The sequence below is a fragment of the Perissodus microlepis genome, chromosome 23, assembly GCF_051167445.1.
Source record: "Perissodus microlepis isolate ML-2025 ecotype Zambia chromosome 23, ASM5116744v1, whole genome shotgun sequence".
Lineage (NCBI taxonomy): Eukaryota > Metazoa > Chordata > Actinopteri > Cichliformes > Cichlidae > Perissodus > Perissodus microlepis.
The window spans coordinates 38,782,902-38,804,224 of NC_140482.1; the positions used below are offsets into that span (position 1 = coordinate 38,782,902).

The 21,323-nt window shown below is 40.9% G+C and overlaps 1 protein-coding gene across 5 annotated transcripts in view; it reads left to right on the forward strand.

The window, feature by feature from the left end:
* The window catches only part of agbl4 (AGBL carboxypeptidase 4), a 346,701-nt gene that overhangs the window by 273,846 nt on the left and 51,532 nt on the right, over positions 1–21,323 (forward strand). For 3 of the 5 annotated variants that reach the window (XM_084920460.1, XM_084920461.1, XM_084920462.1), the window contains one exon: positions 535–748. The exons of 1 other annotated variant lie outside the window; for it this stretch is intronic. In XM_084920460.1, coding sequence (XP_084776586.1) covers positions 535–748 — 214 coding nt within the window. Of the gene's footprint in view, positions 1–534; positions 749–926; positions 7,526–21,323 lie in introns of those variants that run through there. One more of the 5 variants, XM_084920464.1, reaches the window with a different exon arrangement.

Consider the following 21,323-nt stretch of genomic DNA (forward strand, 5'->3'; position numbering starts at 1 on the left):
TAGTTTTACAAATTTCACAGCTATGGGAAATTTGGGTGAGTTCAATTATACATGCAAGTTTGTGATTTTTACAGAAAAATTATTTTTCTGCCCCAAATCATGAAAGACAGATGTTTCTTTTTTTAAGTTGTCTTCATGCTTTCCCGTTTGTCTTGTTTTTTCTCTTTTGGTCAAGAGCTATGAACATTTCTGTTCAACCATATCTGACTCAAAATCAAATTGCTGTCTCTTCCAAATTTGACCTGTAAAGAGTCACAGTTTAACTGACGTTTGATCCTCAAAGATCTGGGTTATTCCCACTTTTTTCCCACAAACAAACAGTTAAATAGATGTGAAGCTGTAATGTTCTTTATCTAAAACACGGATATCTACTTTGTTTTCTGTTGACTAAAAATTAATAAAACTAGTTGAGTGTCACAACAATAAATCCTGACACCGTGCCGGTGACAACATACTGTTTGTTGTATAATGAGCCGTAGATGCAGAAGAAGTTTCCAGTTGTGCTTTTCACAAACCTTTGTTTTACGTCTCTAGGTACACCTTGGTGGTGGGATCTGGGTGGAAGAAGAGAAATGGCACCAGCTGCAGCGGACCCAGGGAGATTCTAAGTTCACAAAGAACCTGGCTGTAATGATCTGGGGCACAGAAACCCTCAAAAACCGCAGTGTCACTGGAGTGGCCACTAAAAAGAAAAAAGATGCCTTGCCTAAACCTCCACTGTCACCCAGCAAGCTGAAGATTGTCAGAGGTAAGACAAACGTTTCCTTTTTCTTTAAAATGTATATTTCAAACGTTTGACAAACCCTTCTTTGGACGAGTTGCAAAAATGTTTTAGTAAAGGTAAATTCTTTAGCCTTAAGGCGAGGCCAAAATGAGCGGCTTTTAATTTGATGTGGTCTGATTACTCACACTCGCTCCTTCCCCAGAGTGTCTCTACGACAGAGTGTCTCAAGAGACAGCCGACAGTGCAGAGATAACGCAGAGATTGTCCAAAGTGAACAAATACATTTGTGAAAAGATAATGGACATCAACAAGTCCATCAAGAATGAGGAGCGGCGGGAGTCCAAGCTGCTCATCAGACAGACAGTCAAGATGGAGAACTTCACCTACGATGGCATATAGTGATCAACTGTCACGCCAGCGCCTTCTGCCCCGCGTGGTCTGCAGGATATTGAGGGGACTTGATATGGGTGGTCGGGGGATGCTGTAACCATTTCAGGAGCGGTCGTATTACTTTGGCACATCGGATTGGTTGTTATTTGAAATGTTAAAACAAAGAGGCCCCTTCGCCCGCCCCTCCGTAAAGAACCATCATCACATTTCTGCGAGCCCGCTTTTCTAATTGGCCAACAGACAGCTTTACCCAGTGGTTAGAAACTGAACATGTGAGCTAGCTTGATATAGGCTGGTGTGAGTGTTTTTATAAGCTTTACAGTGGCATTGGTACAGAGATGCAGATTCTTGAGGTTTGTGCATGTGTGTCAAAAGAGAAATTAGGTGTGATTATTACTTTATTGTTCTGTGTCAGAACATAATTGTTGAGTCCTTGAACTTTTAAAAAGTAAGAGATTATTTCCCTGGGCGAACGAATGATGCTAGTTTGCATTAGAGCTTAGATGCGTGAGAGGTTGACTGTTATGGTGACTACTCAATAACTGCTGGGAGTTGGTGCGGTTGGTACTTACTGCATAGAATGGGACATCAGGGTCTCAAATGCACAAGTCTTAATTAGTAACAGCCATATTTCATTTTGCAGCAGAGATTCTGTTGCTCCTAAAGAGATTAATTATGGGCGTGTGCTCCCACTTAACCATATAACTTTATTATAAAGACAGCTTACTGAGATTTAATGGGACTCTGTCGAGTCTCTAGAATGCTGTATTTGTTTTTTTATGTTTTTTTTAATGTTAATCTTTATGAATATTTGCCATCCACGAGGGAGCACAGGAGACGTTTTGATCGGATATTTGTGTTTTACTTTAAGGAAACTTGACTGTTGAGTTGCAGTGGTACAGGCATGTTGAGACCTAGAAAGGCCTTAAATGGATCTGGCAATCACCAGGCACTGATAAGCTCCTGGGTTTTCTAGTATGCTGTGATTGTAAATGTATTGTAAGCTGAAGTCACGACGCTTCATCTGCACTTTGCTGTGAGAATGTACGAGGTGGCCAGGTACTGTTTTCTGTGTAGTTCACACTATTAAGTTTGGCTGAGCCGGACCGCTACCCGGATGAAAATCGAGGCACAGCTCTGGTCATCGTCTTGTGGAAGCGGTGTTAGCTACTGGTAAAGCTGTCTGGGATACTATTTTGCTGCTGAAGCTGTCTGGCCCTGCTGAACCCCATAATAACCCCCTCTTGTTTAAGGCACGCCACTGGGGAATTAGTGTAAGGTTGCTCCAGTGACAACTTTCCCTGAGCTATGCCATCAGAACTTTTAAAATTTAGTCTCTTTCTTGTTCTTTCATGTTTTTATTCTCCTCTTCTGTTCTGTGTGTGTATATCTATGTATACACACACACACACTTTCTTTTTCCTTTTTGATCCAAAATGGCTTGGGTGGCAATCTGCAGGCTGGAACTAAACGCTGCAGATTGAAATCTCAACTGTGACCTAGCTGTGGCTAACTGTGAATCTACTGCAGAGCTGCTCATCAAGCCTTTCTCCTCCTCACAGTCTAGATTCTCGTTTGTCTGTTGATTTATTTTTCTGTATCATATCGTCCGTTTCGGTTTTTGTTATTTCAAAAGTTCAGATCAGCCTTTTCTTAAGCTACTTTATTTCAGTGTACATAAGCAACTCTTTATTATTATTATTATTTTCCACCAAACATTGATATTTCAGTTTGTAGTCTTGTTACAGTTTCAAGCTTCTGGACAAGTTTGGTTTAGCAAATTGATGTTGTAATTCCACGTTACCTATCAATTTCTTGTGTTTCTTTGTACACTTTTTTAATTTTTTTATATGAATTGTTGGCTTTAAGCTTGACGTTGTAATCGAACTTAGATCAGCTGAGTCTACAAACATATGTTCTAAAAAGAAAAAAAAAAGTATCCCTCTCTCTTAGCCAAAGCGATCTCTGGAAAATGAGACAAGGCTTTTCTTAACACCCGATTTCAGCCGAGCCCGTACGTTATATTTACTATATCTGTTATTTGGCAAACCTCACTTAGGATCTACCTGATGATCACGCCATAGTATGATAAAATTCTGTATTGTTAAACCATTGCGCTCCAACGGTTGAGATGCAGTAGTTAGATCAACACAAATCATTTACATTGAATGCACTTTAAATGGGCAAATTCTTCGATCTTAAAGAAATGTTTTTGTGGTATTTGTCCTTTTTTTTTTTTTTTTTTTTTTATTAAAAAAACAAACAAACATGTCCTCATAGATTAAGGCCTAACAATCATTGTATTATCATGAAGCACCTTAAGACATTTTTTTATGGTTTATTATGGCAAGAATGAGTTTTGGTACATTGTGATTCATTAGTCAGATTTGCCGCTAACATGCTTGATAGACTTTAGGGCTGCCCCACCCCCCACCCCTCCAGGAGTCGGAACATTCTTGGTCGACCTGAAAAGGAAACACTCACTTTACAGGAAGTGTCAGTCACTCATGGAAACTTTTTTTTCTTTTTCTCGCTTTTTTTCACACACAAAATCCAAAGCGTAGGAAGGTGACAGATAAATATTTGTCTGTCAGTCATCAACCTCAAACATTGGTTTTTGTTTCAAATATGCAAGTAGGCGAATGTTGGCCACTTGGCATGGCCGCCGTCTTTAGACAGTCTGCTTACTAGTGATTGCAGCACAATCAGAATAATTACCTCTTTTGCTGCTGTCTGTAACAGGCAGAACGCTTCGTCCATGAGTTTGTATAATTAATTTTCTCTGGTATGTAGCACGGTGGTAACGGTGTTACTTACTGTCTCAGCTTTCAAACCACTTTGTCGTGCTTGGCAAAACACATTAGAAAATATGTTAAAATATATTTTGGATTAATTAGATCACGGTCACAAAAACTGTTCAGCTAGGAAGATCTTTGGTCAGGGGCAGCCCTAATAGATTTAACAGGTTTCTTTAAAAAAAACTGCATTTCAGTAAGTTAAATTATCTCAATAGTTTAATCTGCAACTCCGTCATGGTCTCAAACAGAAACGGTTTAAAAGAAAAAAACTTAGTTAGAAAATTGATAACTACTACTATCTGCAAAATGTGATTCACCAGTATAAAAACTGACCAATGAAATGTGCAAGCTGACTGGAATATGCGCTTTAACCTGATGCTGGTAATGTATAAATATGACTCCTATAGTGATAATAGTGTATTTTTTACAAATGAGTGGTAAATGTGAGCCAAAGTATTGAATGCTGAGATCGAGCTAAAGACGGGGTTTAGAATCAGCAGGGTTTGCACAAACAAAACAAATTTTTAAAAAATGGCCCCGGCCACAGTAACCGAGCGTAAAGCGCCACCTTATAACGGCGATGTGTTATTGATATACTGTTTGAGGGGGTTCCCTAGAAATTTCCCTTTTTCGGTGCCCTCTGATTTCTCGTTTTGTTTTTCCCTGTACAAAGGTTTATGTGCGCTAGGCTGTGCATTTTAAAAGAAAAGATTTCTGCTGTGCAAAGTACCTTTGCTAAAATTCTAAGACATTGTTGTGTATTGTATTTGTGTTTGTTTCTTTGTTGTTTATGCCAAAATGGGAGGGGTGTGGTTAAAATGATGCTTAAAGAAAGCCCATTAATAGAGCTATTACATCATCAAAAATGTTAAGGCCTGTTTCCTGGATGGCCATTAAGCCTAATCCTTTAACTAAAACCACCTTCAAAGGATGAAAGCTGTATGGAAGGACTGTATGTTTTTAACCCAGATTTGGCTTAATCTGTAAAGGCAAGGCCGTTCTTTATCAAATGTACCGAGTCACTTGCAGAAGAGCGGTTTGGGTTTTTAGCAGCATATCAGTAACATACTGTACCGTTTTATTCACAAGCAGAGCCACTAATTTTGGCTTTGCGTCACGACACCAGACCAGTCGGTGCTTTCACCGTTACACTTAAGTAGTGATAGGCAGGAAACGTAACCTTGGCGGCTTTGCGATCGTCTTTTTATGCCACCTTTAGTTCTTTTCTCTCCTGACATTCATGTGGACGATCCTGTCCTCCTCGCTGTTGTTTTGGCTTATGTTGTAAACACCTGTTTAAGCTGCAGAAGGGAAGGAGCTTTGGGTTGCTTTTTGACAGTTTGATTAAGGAAAAAGCGATCTGGTTTTAGCTTCACTGTGCGGAACAAGATAAATGGCTCGGTGCCACTGTTTTCGGAGCTAGACACACGTTTGAGCCACAGATACAGTGTCAGACTTGGTTTAAAATGAGAAAACGGGGAGGAACACATAGTTAGGCCTATATTTTTATTACAGTTATCAGAAAATTTGTATACAATCCACAAACCGGTTCTACTTCATCTAACTTCACCGTCCTACCTCATTGTTACTCTGGTGTTTGTTTGTCAGTGACTGTAAACTATGTGTGTATATTAAAAAAAAAAATCTATAGGAAAAGGTATACCTGGTTACTCTCAACATGTACAGCATATTAAAAACTTGTAAAACACCTCAGTACACAAATATCATTCTTAGGAGGAAATCAGTTTTATTACCTGCTTAAAGATGCTGCTGTAAAGGGGTGTCTGTGTGAGGGGTCGTCTCCGAATATATATCTTCGCTCTTTGCTATGTTGTGCAGTTGATCAGTGGTTGTGTTCTGTCTCTGTATTGCATTCTGAGATTTTTACTGGTTGACGGTGCTACCAGCAAACAGTTCGAAAACTGATCTATCGGACCTCAAATGGTGCTGTTTTTCTATGTTTTTATCGTCATACGGCTATGTTTTATTCAGGTGTGTCAACCGCCACTATCCCCTCAGCTTACTCGAATTCTAAAGCCAAAATATTTCACAAAAATCGATAACCCTGCTTTTACTGTATCAACTATATGCTATCCATCCAAATATTGTAGATAGTGATTATATCCTCAGCTGTGAGTTTCAGAAGTACCTCAGAAGTTGCAGATTTCAAATGGATGCATCTGCTTTTAGCACCTGTTGTCTATCCATTTACATTGTTGCAGTGTATTTTCGGAAATATGCATTTTTACTGATTAGATCAGGTTACACTATAGATAATAGATGATTATTAGCTCACACTCAGATGTCGACGATGTGAAAGTTAGAGGAAGCCACTGTTCACTGGTCGCATGCCACGCAGGAAATCTCAGTCAGACTGGGACGATGGAGTAGAAGAGGTCCTCAGCAAAAAACAAAACCACACGTTAAGTTTGAGTCCATGTTAACCTCAGATTGTGTTATAGAAGAGGGATGAAATGACAAAATACCCACGTAGAAGAATGTGTCAACTTCTAAAATTTGGACCATGCCAAAAATGCGATCAGGGTATATTCACGAAGACTGTTTTTTGTCGACGTTCCTGTCCTCTTGAATAATTATCTGTGATTCCCCTGTTGCATCGCTTTTCCCTCACCGTCACTTAAATGTAATTTAAATGTTAAAATTATGCATTTAGTGTAAGAAAGTATTAACGATTGACTTACTGTGAGTAATTATACAAAGTGCATTATATTTTCTTTTACCCTGTACCAATGGAATCTTTTCTGCACCAAAGTGTTTTTCTGTTGTTTTGTTTTTGTTTCTTTTATTGAGAGAAAAGGGTTGTGTCCCTTTTCAGTTTGTTTCTATGTTCTTACTGATGGTTATTGTTTTCATTTCCAACCGTGCTGGTGAACATGAAATGTGCTGGTACCTCTCTACTGTGGGAAGAGCGTGTGTTCAGATACACAGCAGTTGTTTTCACGGAAGCACTTAAGCCATTCGTTGGACTGTTTTAATAATAGTTCAATTGTAAGCTTTGCTCTGGTCCAGGGTATTGACCCAGGGAGTTTGTGTGTAATTGAATTCCTATGCAGGTGTTGAGTTACTTACCTGGTACCACATCACTGTCGGGTAGAGGGCCAACTGCGGAGATGGAAAACTGGGCCTCGAGATTGAGTTAAAGGGGACAACGGCGACATGACAAATCCATACAGACCTATTAATGACATTTTCATACTTGTATTAAGTGAGCTATACAGGGCTGCTTGGATATCTACCTGTCTGTACTAGGTATAAACGCATTGCAGTGATCATTAGGGAAAGACAGGGTTATTACTGTATGGAGTATTTCCAGTTGGTATGATAATGTGAAAAGAATTTCAAGACTTTTGGAGTTGACACTCCCTCATTATTATAGCCTCCCAGAGGCAACCCTACATTTTCAGAAAATGTTATAAGTATATGCGATAGAGAGTGTACATGTCTTTGCTAAACCGGCCACACCTCTGCTATGCGAGCAAGTCTTTGACGCTTAGCATCCTGTTCTGTGTTTTCTCTTGCTGCATTCAGGAACACCTGTTTAATGTATAGATAAACAGAAATAAAATGGAGACTTTTATTCTATCAGCACAAACCTTGTGTCTGTGGTTTTTTGGGGTTTTTTTTTTGTTTGGTTGGCTGGGTTTTTGTTTTTTGTTTTTTTGCTCATCTTCCTTTGGGGGAAACTGTTAGATAAGACTGAAGAAATGCATCCCCATCCTTGTTACAACCCTTTCTTCATTTTATATTTATTAATTTTTTTATTTTTTTTGATGTGAAGAGTTTGTTTTTATGCATGCTAACAGCATCACTAAACCAGTTTGGTCCATGCACCCACATAAAATCTGGAAAACTGGAAAGCTCCTTGAGAGGCAGGCCACCTAGACCAAACAAGTTCAAGTATCTTGGGGTGTTATACACAAGCAATGGAAAGGTGGAGCGTGAGCTGGTGAATCATCGGCAGCAATGTGGGCATTATACTGGACTGTTGAGATGGTGATGAGCCAAAAAACCAAAGTTTTCAATTTACCCATTGATTTATGTTGCATCCCTCACCTATGGTCATGAAATCTGGGTGGTGACTGAAGGAGTCGGCCGAAACGAGTTTCCTCTGAAGGGTGGTTGGGCTCAAACCTCCGGAGGAATCTTGGAGTAGAGCTGCTGCTCCTACTGATCAAAAGGAGCTAGTTGAGGTGGTTCAGGCATCTGGTTAAGATCCCTCCTGGGGCGACTACCCTTGTAAGTGTTTTGGGTGAGCCAAGAAACTGCTGGAAAGATTATATTTCCAGTCTGGCCTGGAAACGCCTCAGAATCCCTCGGCAGGATCTGGAAAGTTTGGTTGGGGAGAAGGATGTGGTGAATACCCTGTGATCCCACTTAGGAGAAGAGAAATGGGGAGATAGATAGATAGATAGATGTACTACAGGGTTGGTCCACCGTTGAACCTCAGAACTGCCTTACTTTTCGTGGCATGGATTCAGTTAGATGCTGGAGGGATTCCTCAGAAACTTTGGTCCATATTGACATGATCGCAGCCTGTCTGCAGATTCGTTGGCGGCACATCCCTAAAACGAGTCTCCCGCTCCACTACATGCCAAAGGTGCTCTATTCGATTGAGATCTGGTGACTGAGGAGGCCATATGAGTACAAGTGTCATATTCACGAAACCAGTTTGAGATGAGCTGAGATTTGTGACATGGTGCTTTATCCTGCTGGAAGCAGATGGGTTCTTCATTTTAGGTTTTTGGGGGGATTTTTTGCATGCAGCTGTCAGAACCTACAGCAAAGAAACTGCAGTGAAACACCCCCCCCCCCCCCCCCTTCTTCTTCTTCTTCTTCTTTCAACTGACCCTTTTAGGGGTCGCTACAATGGATCATCCTCCATCTCTTCCTAGCATACTCCTCTGTCACATCAACTATCTGCATGTCCACCTTAACTACATCCATAAACCTCTGAAATCTTGATGTAGCCACATTGATGTCACCCATCAGTTTTGAGCTTCACAGTTGGAGTTTCAGTGTTGGTATTATGTTTGAGTTGACTGAGCCCAAACCTTTTGGGGTTTTAATGCTGGGAAGTTGGGAATTTTAACATGGAAGTCTGTAGGAATTAACTTTCATTTGCAGCCATCCTCTAGCGACACCTGCAGTTGATGTCACTTCCACATTGGATTCATTTTTCACCTCGGGAAGTTGCCTCTTGGCTACCGTGTTGTTCACTGGCACATTTTCAGAGGTTGGAGGTAAACTACTGAATCAAGGTTAAAAATTTCCCATATCTTGTGGTGTAAACTTAGTTTGAGTCTTAAAGGTGTTATTTTTATGCTGCAGCAGCACATAATTGATGTCAAAAGAGTTTCTCCATTTTCAAATTGGGGGCTGTGTGTGCGGAGTGATTCTCATAAAACCTGAATGACCCTTAGGCTAATGCAAATTCTTCAGCACACAGAAACCTAACCAACTTTTAATTTAAATGGAAAAAGAGACATTTTTAAATTTAAGTTGGTCATACAATACCAGAGATTTACATTTACAACATGTCACCCACGAGTTTAACACAACTAAGACTGAGAGATTTCCAGACAAACAGAGGCGGAGGATGAAAGTGTGATGTGTACCTTCACAGAGGTGTGTAACCGTTTAAATTCTTTGTGCCTTTTCACATCTTACCTTACATTAGTTTTCCATCGTCACAGGCTGTGTAATGGACTTCCGTCACCACACAGATCAATCCACTCGCCTGTACGTTTTGCACTTTTATTCTAAGTTTAGTGCGTGTGGGATTAACGCACAATGTTTTCAATATCATAAACGACATAACAGGGTGATTCAAGCTGCACTGTGCCACATGACATGCCGATGATTGGCAGCTCTGTCTCTAACACTTGTACAAACCCTATTGCATTAACAGCTGAGATGTATAGACCGAGATAACACAGAAATGGGGTGTTGACACATCAGACTGATTGTAAGATAGCTCTTTTTTTTTTTTTTTTTTTTTTGCAAATGAATCTAAAACAAACATTGTCTCTGAATGTCCTCCTTTTTGTATAGTCCACAATAGAAACTGATAGGAAGAGTGCCTCCTTTCTTTATATACAGACTGCACCTCCTTCATTTCTCCCTGTCCCTCTCTCTTGTCTTGCACACTGAAGCATTTCCATACATTATTGCCTCTGTAAGCAAGTGTGTCACGCGCCCAGGCTTTTCCTACAGCCCAAGAGGACTTCTCAATGTCATTATCGCTAAAGCCTGCCACATGTCTATAATGTATTGCTGCCTTTCTTTATTGGCAGCGTGATGATTCAGTAGTGGTGATGATGGATTAGTGCTGGCTGGGTCGAGCTGGGCTGGGCTGAGTCCGTCCAGACTGGGCTGGGCTCTGCAGCCTGGCTCTCTGTCGCATAAACACCATGTACTCCTCACACACTGCAGTATAGAGGGAGACATATTGTATTTATGTCACACACACAGTCTAATGAATATGGTCATTTCGGTGCTTTTATGGAGCTTCTTGGAACATTGTCTGATTCATCGTGTTCACCTTTTGAATTTAATGCAGACATGGCGCACGCAGCAGCTCTGCATAATAGGTGGCAGTAATGCATTCTCTTTATGACATTGTTAGTGTTTTGAATGGGGAAATATAACCGCATTTGCCTTGTGGAAGGGGAAGTTCAGAGTGGGTGCGCCGTGTGCATATGTTACCTCAGAGTAACAAGGTTTGTTTCCACAATCATAAACACGTACACACTGGGTTTAGAGGAAGGACGAATAGTGGCATGTTTTATTGCTGAATATGAAACACACTCCACAAAGCACATCCACCCAGACTGAACTAGATTTAACGGCACACTGGCCACCAACTAAAAGTCTAAACCCAACGCTCAGGACTTGATTATAGGATTTTGAGTCTCTCCACGCCAGCTTCCTGTTGTTCGCTGTCATGGTGGTTTGGCTTCAGCTGCAGCACGAGAAAATAAATGGACATTAGTCTTAATTTCTTATCGCTTGCAGCAGTATCTGACCATCACCACTGCTGCTGTAAATCTTTCCTGCGCCGGCAGACAGAAGAAATACGTCCCGATCCTTGTTGCAGCTCGTCACAAGCACGATGGAAATTTGAGCACACATGCAGCAGTTAACATTTTCAGTATTGTTGATCAGGCCCTGTATTAATTTTGTCCATCACCGACTGATGCAATATATTGACTTTAATTCCCTTTGCACTAAACCGAGTTATTTCGCTTATCCTGCAATATTTTCTCCCCAAAGGCAGGGAAGGTTTTTCTCATTATGGGAAACAATTAAAAAAGTAACAAAAGAGTTGAGCTTATGCTTTTCTAATCGATTCTCGTTCGTGCTGTTGTTGTGACTGTAGGTGAAGGAGTTATTTGTGTTTTTCATTTAGAGCAGTTTGGTAGTTTTATCTGTGTACCACCTATTTACACCATGCAGAGTATTTATATATATATAGTCAAGTAAAATATGCAAGTGCCTTCATTGCCATCTCTGCTGCTTTGTTCATTTCAAAAGTTATTGCAGGTGTGACATCAAGTTGGTACTTTAGCAATTCTGCCTTTGGTCTTTGCACACATTGATGAAGCACCACCCATACCTTCACCCATCTGGGTGTTCATACATTGTCAGTTAGCTGTACGATAAGATACGCTGGTAGGTCTTGACTGTTAAATTCCTTGCTGCCAGCGATGTTCGGAGGTCCTTATCGTTTTTAAGGAGCTTATTTTGCTGCTTCAATGATAAAAACTGGAAAAGTTTCGAGTCCATCAGCCCCTCCAGTAAGTGGATGCAAAACTCTGCTCTTCTACCCTACACACATTCGTGCACATGCATACATACCTGTGAATGCACACACACACTGGCGCATGCATACTTAAATACGGAGCATCCAAATGGCCTCTATTAATGCAGATGGCTCTCCCAATTAACAAGATTCAAAGCGATGATGAATTTTTCACTCTCTGAACAGTTAAGCTAATTATGGCCCAAATGAAGCAGGTTCCAGTGAATCGCCATGGCAGAGGCTACCAATGGCAGACAATGTCACTGTCACAGTGCCACTCTGCAGCACCACCCTAATCACTACGGCTGCTTAATATTCATCTCCCACTGCTCTCTCGTCGCCTCCATGCTTCCTGTCTCACCTCACCTCTCGTCTCGTGTATCCTCTCTTCATTTCTCCTCCCTCCTCTCATCTCTCCTCCCGCTTTCCTCCACTGCCCTCCTTACACGAGTCCCTACCATAACCCCTCCGCACCCACCCACCGACCCACCCACCACTTTGTGCCTCTCTCACCATAGATGTGTTGTTCATAATGGAAATCAACTAAGTGCGCTAATAGCATTTTAATGATAATTTAATGTAGTAAATAAAACTTGTTACAAGCTAAGCAATTTTGCTGGATTTCAAGGGCAATCAATCTGTGTCCAATACAATCTGCTCACCTCCTTGATGATGGGTGTTGGATGTCAAGAGCATGTTTTCTCTCATGCAAGCTACAGATCAAACTACACTTGTCTCGGCAGCTACAGATGCGCAAAATTTAGCGGGAAAGCACAAAAAGGGAGCCATGTGTGTTAAAACAATCGGTAAAGTTAGTATAACAGCGTGTTCGTATTATTTCATACTTTTAAAAGAGTAAAGGAGCAAAAAGTTAAAAAAAAAAGCAAACTTCAAAGGCTTAGGGTTGTGTTAATGTTTTTAAAGTTGTGCTTAAATCGGTGCAGATATACACATATCCTTTAAACTAGTGACTCTAAAACCGATCTGATAACTGCTACGAGATAACTTCCACATACAGTATGGACCCCAGAGGTCTTTTCCCCCCCTCTGTTGCACTTTGTGTATCATTTGACATTATCCCTTTTCATCATAAGGTCTTTTTTTGAAGCAAACTTAATGCCCGGTGGTTATTTGTGCCATTTTCTTATTTGTTGATTCAGATTACTATAATCAATTCTCCTCAAGAAATTAACATACCTGAGTCATTTCAAGTCTGCTTAGCTTTGTGAGTCATTGTTTTCCATTAAAAGAGATTAGATTTGCCTTGTAATCAAAGATGAATGCTTCGAATTGCATTTGGATTCTTCTGCATATTATTTTATCAAGCATACCCCCCAGACCAAACAAATTAAAAATGATGAGGAGCTTGAGCTAGAAAGAGAAAAGAATAAAGTGAGAAAGAAAAACAATTTATTTTCTCTTTTAATGTTCTACCAGTGGTCATTTAGCTAGCCTCTTTATTTAAATGGTAATGTGAAGCCGACTAAACAGGCACGGCGAATCAGCCCGAGAAGAGAAGGAGACTTCAAAAAAAGAAAAAGAAAAGAAAGCTGTGCTCTTTTCAGGCTCCAGGAGTTTATCTGGGTCTTTCCTCCTGTCGTCTGACTGAATGAGGAGCCGATTGAGCGACAAGTATAACTCTTCTCAGTGCTGGACTATAATTAATTAGGTGGGATAAATTATAGCATCTCTAGCGAACCCTGGCACACATGCACACGGAAGCACACTCGCAGCAAATGCACTCTGTGCACTCCGTCGTGCAAACACGCATACATGCTTAACCAAACGCGTTAGTATCGATGAACATTGGAAGTGAAAAAAATGAAAGTGAAAATAAACACATGTGACAGTTATGATTAATTTCTATTCTCATCACGCCTACGGTTGTGTAGCATGCTCCCTTTATGCTACTTTAAAAAATAATTATATATGGATGAATATGTAATTTAGTCATAGAATGAAGCTATTATTCATAGCAAAGTGTGGAGGATGAGTCTCACAGCCTGAGGAAAGAAACTGTTTGGAAGTCTGGTGGTAGTGCTTGCCAGATGGTAGCAGGTTAAACAGGCTGTGGTTGAGGTGGGTATTCTGTTTTGGTGTATTTCAGGCTGTGCCTCACCTTATCTAATCTGTCAAAAGAAAGCACGTTCTATCACTTTAATAAAGATGAAATACACATGCTGCGAGTGCTCAGTGTACAAAAGCCCCATTTAAGCAATATTATCGACCAATTTCTGAAACAAAAACTTGTTGTGATAAAAAGATAATCCCTCAACTTTCATAATAAACGTGGATTATTATGTCTAATTATTATTAAAAGTGTTATTTTCATTAGAAGCAACAATATTGTTGGTCTCTTGTTTCCAGACAATAAATCTAAGTGTGCCCGCTTTACCACCTGCACACCCTAAAAGCCCCTCGATGGCAAACAAGCTTTTATTTATGTCTGTTATGGCAAAAGTAGAAGAAGTTCAGGCTCTGCTTTAGCAACATCACCACATAACTCCTGCAGATGGATTAAACAACCGTCGCTGCTGCTGTAAAATGTCTCCACTCGTCCATCAGTCTCTAACATCTCACATCGGTGCTTTGCGCAGCGCTGCTGTCTGATGGGATATGTGGCTGAAGAACAAACTGACACTTGTCTTCTCTGCTCACCGTCAACCCAGACCCCAAATTTGTGGCTATGAATTACAAACACACACCACGCAGACACGCGCAAACGCCCTGCCAGCAGGTGCTTTTAATGGCCTGGTGTTAATGAGAGTCTTGTTTAGAGCTGTCAGATGACCCTAGGCCACGCAGGCTGACACTGACTCCATGTTCACAGCTCTGGAGGTCACCACAGTTTACGCAAGAGTGTGCACGGATCAGCACGTGTGTGTTAGTGCTACACAGGAAATCATTTATCAAACCTAATTGCTTTTCGAATCAGTATAATAAAGTTATATTAAAATACCTTCGTTCTTTAAGTTTAATATTGAGTCATTACTGTTGATGTAATCATTCAAATCTTATCTATGGAGTCTGTTCTCAGTGTTTGAACCGCAGGTACCTGAAGCTAAGAAGAACAATCAAGACACAGGCTCAAAAAATAAAGAATAAATGATAAGAGTAAGAATAATATTTGGCAGCGTAAGTTTATAAAATGATTTGATCAAATAAAATTATACACTTTATATAATCAGTTCATTTTCTCAGACTTTAACAGTAATTTCATCCAGTATATTTATAACAGCCACAAAATAAAGTTGTAATGGTGCCTTTATGAATCCTCAAACAATGTTTTTCTGAAAAATACAAGAAAAAATTCTCATTGGTAAGTATTCAGATCCTTTGCTTAAGCGGTGTCATAGAAATAAACGCTCTACATTAAAAGAGTATCACCAGTAAAACTGACTAATTATGAGTACAAAGGTAATAACTATGAAAAGTAAAGGCTCTCGTTATACAGCAAATGGCTGCTTTCCTACTATTACTATTATTATTGAGGCATGAATGCTTAAGTAGATTTTTTATGTTAAGGCTGGTGGACGGTACACAAAGCTCCTTATGTAACTTATTTATGTTATACAATAAATGAACTTATAGCAACATGTTGCATTTTATGAGCTTATTGCAGTCTTTTGTCTCACTTCATCTTTAACTACAACTACAGATGTAGTTACAAGTAACTACATCTGTTTAATGAATCTAGTGGCGCACGTGAAGTCAAAATGCACAAAAAGTGGCATCTGCTCAGAAATTCCTAAATAAAGATCGATGATAAAAATTAAATATATATTCAATTGATTGTAAAATAGGTTTGTAAAAGTATTTTTGTACTGTCTCTGCTGTCTTTTTTAGCATTAATTCAACTTCATTAATTTATTTTTAAAAAAATCAATAGAAAACAATCATGAAGAAGTAAAATGTGACAGGATGAAGGTAAATACTACCCTCTGTTTTTGTGACTGTATGTATATGTATGTATCTGCACTAAAGATAATATCAGTGTGGCTGAAGCACATGAATGCATGAAGATTTTAAAATGCTCTTTTTTGCAGTTGCAGTGCTTTTTAAAGTTTCACCCTGATATAATCAATTTTCTCCTTTTTTTCTTTCTCTGTGATATTTTCCTTCTGTATCTCCAGCCAGTGTTTTCCAACCTTTAGCACACTTGCTGTTATTCTTCCTTTATGTGTTGACAGTGAAAGTGTAATCTAGCTCTCTGTGTGGAGACCAATTCACAGAGTGGGAAGCGCCTGTGTGGAAGCCAAGCTGTGTGTGTGTGTTTAAGTAAAGGAGACTCAAGCTGACAGTTTGCCAGCAGCCTTGCACCTGCACACAGCTACGTGTTGATCTCAGATGGGGGGGTGAAGCGGGAAAGTAGGAGGGGAAGACAGGCGAAGGGAAAAGGAGAGGCGGGGATCCAGCGCGAGGTGTTGGGGATGGATTAGAAAAGACTAGTGAAGAACACAGGATAGGAACTGTGAGAGGTGGCGTAGCTGTGACATGTAATTCCTGTTTTTATGTCTCTTCTCTGTACACGAGCGTGCACATGCCACAAGTGGAGGGAAAATGTGTGGCTGTGACAGGCGGGGCAGGAAAGCCAATTGGATTGATGCATTCTTTCATAGGAAACTGCCAAGTACCGAGTGCAGTCAGGGCCTCATTTGTCAGACTCAAGGAAATAGCATTACGGCGTGATGTTTCACTCTGTCTTTGGCACACACATCAACAAACCTCTGCTTCAGGATTGAAGAACTGTGCAGCTGATGTTACCGAAACCTGGCGCAAAATTTCATTGTGGGTTAAAGTGGCAGCAATGGGATGTAAGCGTCTATATGTCATCTCACTACTGGCAATGTATTGGCAGATGCTGCGTGGTACTCAAGTGGCGTAGTTGGAAGATCTTCGGCTTCTGTGATAGGTTTCTCTGTTTTACATTCACTGACTTGTTAACCTTTCAGCAGCGGCGGTGAGTTTGCCGCTGCCCACAGAGCAGATAAACTTAGACAAGCTCTCTGGAAGATGCTCGGGAGGAAGACAGGGCGGCTCAGTGACACTGTCAGCGTGATGCACTGTTGGATAACCTAAACAGGAAGTCTGTGTCACTAATAAATCAACCCACTAGATCTTTTTTTCCTCACACGGGAAAGTGCAAAGTGGAAAAAAATTAAAGTTTTTCAGGTACAGAATGATTTAATCCGGCGTCCTGTTCTGTTCCTACTGTAGTCGAGATCCTGCTAGTGACAGGAAGTGTGACAGAAATACAAAGAGGGTTAATTTGAGCTGACATGTGTCCAGTGTTTGTGTGTCCCCATATGCTTGTGTTGCCTTGTTTGCTCCCTCCATCATCACTGCTATCAAAAACCCCTTGTTGCTTTAGTGTAAAATAATAAATGCAGACTTGTTTCTTGTCGTTCGTGGGTGAACTGTTAAAAAGTAATCAGTAACCTCTTTCCAAGTACAAAGTATCATGCCGTACAATTGGACAGCTTCATAAAGTTTTATTCAACCAGAGAGATTACATTCATTCTCTCTGTCTTGCTCACTGTGTCATTCTGTCTGTCTGGTCGTTGGGGTGTGTCCCAGCAGGCTTGCCGTAGACTGGCAGAGTGTTGATCTGAGTGTCAGTGGGACTGGGGGTCTCTTCTCTTCCACCAGCTGACAGACAAGGTCAGGGACTCATCCCGCCTGTCTTTCTTGGCTCCTGACAGCCTTTCCTCGGGGAGACAAACCCCAGACAACCCTGCACAGCCTGGCACACACCATCACCAATTAATATTGCATCACCATTTTCCAGCCCGCTCCCTTTAAGATCCGCTTCTCGGGGTGCGATTGGGCCACCTGACTCGCTTGTTTCTTGACCTCACTCAGCCTCCATGAGTAATGGGGAAAAAGCAGATTGGTCCACATGTTTTACTCATCTTTGTTGTTGTTGACGATGTTAGAGCTAATGAATATTTATGTATGTTTTAAATTAAAATTGACTTATTTTCACACAAAGTGGATTTATTTTATCCTCACCTATTTCAGAGATGAAGGGTTTACTGTACCGATGCCCTTTACAATTTTTTTTTTCAACTTTCTAGCAGCATTGCTCGAGGGATGGCAATGTCACACAGCGGTCAGTCCACCACTTTAGATCAGAGCAAAATAGCTCAACAGCTCTTCATTAGAGTGCCAAGACATTTTATTCTGACAACACTGTGGCCAGCCAATGAACTTTACCAGTTTTGGTGATCCCCTGATTTTTTTTGTCAAGCACCAGCAAAAGGTTCACAAAAAATATCTCAAAAAGTTTTGAATGATTTCCCGTTAAAGGCTTTGATCCAGGTGAACTTTTAGCTTTTTATCAATCACCAACTCAAGTTTATGATGAAGTTCAGACAAAGCTAACAGCACTTTCATGTTTAATGCTAACTGCTGAATTTGTTTGCATTGCCATTGTGTGCCACTTAGTTCAACTCGACTCTATTCAATTCAGGTTTATTTATATAATAACCGTTCACAACAAGTTACCTCAAGGCGCACTGTGGAGTAAAGATCCTGCAGTGATCTGGAGAAAACCCCAACAATCAAGCAACACCTCTCTATGAGCAAGCACTCAGCGACAGTGGGAAGGAAAAACTCCCTTTTAACAAGAGGAAACCAACCAGGCTTAGGGAGGGGCGATGGGTTGGGGGGATCAAGAGAAAGAGAAAAGAGGGCACAGGGAGACAGGAGACAGAGATCTGATGACATGCTGTAGTGGTATATAAAATTGTGAAAGGAGATGAGTGGAGAAGAAGTGATAAGGGCATCACATGAGTCTATAACAGCATAACTAAGGTGTGGTTCAAGGTCACCTGATCCAGCCTTACCTGTAAGGTTTACCAAGAAGGAAAGTTTAGCACATCTTCAAAGAGCCACAAGCTGTGGTTTACTGTGGACTCTTACTGTCCCAGTACCTGTTTAACTATATCCTTTTTTACTATGTACGTTACTTGTAGTGAATTTTTACTTTTAAATACTACATGAGAGAAATTGCAGAAATCTGTATCTACTGTTAATATACAGTAAGGGTTAAACCATTCTAATCAAAAAATGTGTAAAAACTAGTCAATTGTTTCATCTAAAAAAAAAAAAAAAAAAAGTTACAACCTCAGGATTGAAAAATGTTTGTAAAAGTCATATCAGAAGAAATACCCTTTCATCTCCAGGGGGACAATAAGGTTGTTTTTTTTCAATAAATGTTCTCTCAAACAGTACACAGTTTGTACTGTTAGTAAAATATAGCACAGTATCCATCTTTGTCTGGCGGGTGATGCCTCGGACAGACCCATCAGAGGGAGATTATTTTATGGATTTCTTCACCGCGTTGCCACGTTTTATCATTCTGATTGTGGAGCTGCTGTATCGGCCTTGTAGCTCCATTCTTCAAACTCTGAACTACTTGCGGTGAGAGACATAACGCCTCCTGCGACCTTAGCGGATGACTTATCCTCCTACCTTGGGGACTGAGTAATGTGCTTGTGGCTCTGAGAATAGCTACAGTGCTGTCCATCTGGGCAGGGGTCGGGCGTATTTGTCTGAATCACAGCTCCTGGCTCGCCTGTTTGACTTATCCTCTCATGCGTAGACACACATGCAGTTAGCTGACATACGGGCACACATGCTACTGATCAGTATAGCGTGATAGAAGAGCACGGGGCCCATGTATGACACCTTGGCTGCTAAAGCACTCACCTGGCTTCTCCTCGATACTGATTTATACTGGCCCTGCAGGGGTGGCAAAAACACACGTGCACAGATTGTGCTCTAGATCACTTCTTCTGGGCGTGTTTCTTGAAAAACTTCAGCCACGAGGGTGTGAAGGAGAGGGAAAGAACAGGAAAGGAAAGTCAGCCTGAAGTTACGGCTACTTCTCGTATCCCGTCACAGGAGTCAGCGGGAAAGATTTTCAGCAGAGGAGCTGTCTGTGTGTTTCTGATTTTATTCACAAAGCTGACTTCTTCTTCTTCTTCTTCTCAGCTCGTGTCTGTGTATGTGTGCGTACGCACGTGTGAGCGTTGCACAGATCGCTGATCTCTCTGAAGTCCTGTTTGTTCTCCAGGTTTGCCCCCACTACAAACATTTCCCTGATCAAAGCTGCTGAAAAGGCCTGCCACTTCAAACAAAGTACACACACACACGAACGCACGCAAACACACGCATCCATCCCAACGCAGCCCTGCACGTTGTCATGGCAACCTCGTTAACTCTACACCGACCGTCACGCAGTTATTGCATCAGGCGAGCCAATCGGGAGTGGGAGGAGAAAGACGCAAAAGGGCGTCAGGAGCGCGTTACAGTTTCAGCTGGTTTCATTTCACGTGTGCAACTTTGGTTTTTCGCCGTGGGTGTGAAGGCGGCCACGCAGCTGCTCTGAGCTGCACACGTGTGTCGCGGGTTTCATTGAAAAAATTCACTTCCACTATTCGGTTTCACCGCAGCAGCTTTTTTACCCTTTCGGCAGTTACACAACAGTCCAATTTTTCAAGACATTCCGTAAGACATTTAATTTCCAGAGATAAGCAGCGATGTTATCTGAGGCATTTGATGTCAGCTTTATCGGGGAGTTGTATTAACAGCAGGTGATATGCTGCGTTTAAATCCTTTCAAGTTAACTTACAGAGAGATTAGTGAAATGGATAACTGTTAGATTTTTTTTCTAAATCCTACAAACAAAACCAAAACTTGTCAATTTGTCCTGTGGATAAAATTAAATCTGTTCTTTTATTTTTACTATGCTGACATTTGGACTAGAATGCAGAGTTTACCATCAGTGTAATTCAAGTATGCTAATATATTCAGCCTGGGAAAGAAATTGGCTACTACTGTACAATCATGTTGTTTTGATTATTCTGTTTCAAATTGTTTATCTATGGACTGGATTCCCGCATTAATGAAGGAGGCTGAATGCATTCGTTATCCATTTGCCATTAAAGGAAAGCAAATGAATAAAGGATTTTTTCCAGGCCCCTCCCGACCTGGATTGGAACACACTCAGTCCAGCTTGGATCATATTTTCTTTTAAAGATTTTGCTAAGCCTAAAAATGATCCATTGCGTGTCTTTATCCTGTGATTCATGATCACGAATATTCTCATATGAGACTCTGACCACATTTTCCTGCATCAGCATCAGACTCCATCAGATTATGTTTGAACAAGTGTCACATTTTTGGAAAAACTTTAACGTTATTGCACGTTAACCGCAGCAGCAGATAGCGTGCTGAATTCATTTGGCAGCTACTGGATTGACAGACATGCCATCGCACCACATTGATTTTTCTCCCCTCCTTTTCATTAAACAACAGTGGCTTTTAAAGTAATTTGCGCTAAGGGCAACCAGTGGGAATGTTGATGCCAAATCAGGATCACAGCGATCAATGAGCCAGACTCATCAAACAACTGGCAAGATGGCAAATCCCAAACGACAGCTTTAAAAATGTTAAAGATTCATGCAAAATCTTTCCAACATCCAAAAACGGGCCGCTTTCAAGAGGCTGACAGGAGCGCGTGCGAGTATCTGTCTGAAAAGCGGAATGAAGAAATGCCTCTAACTGGAGCTGATATTCAGCT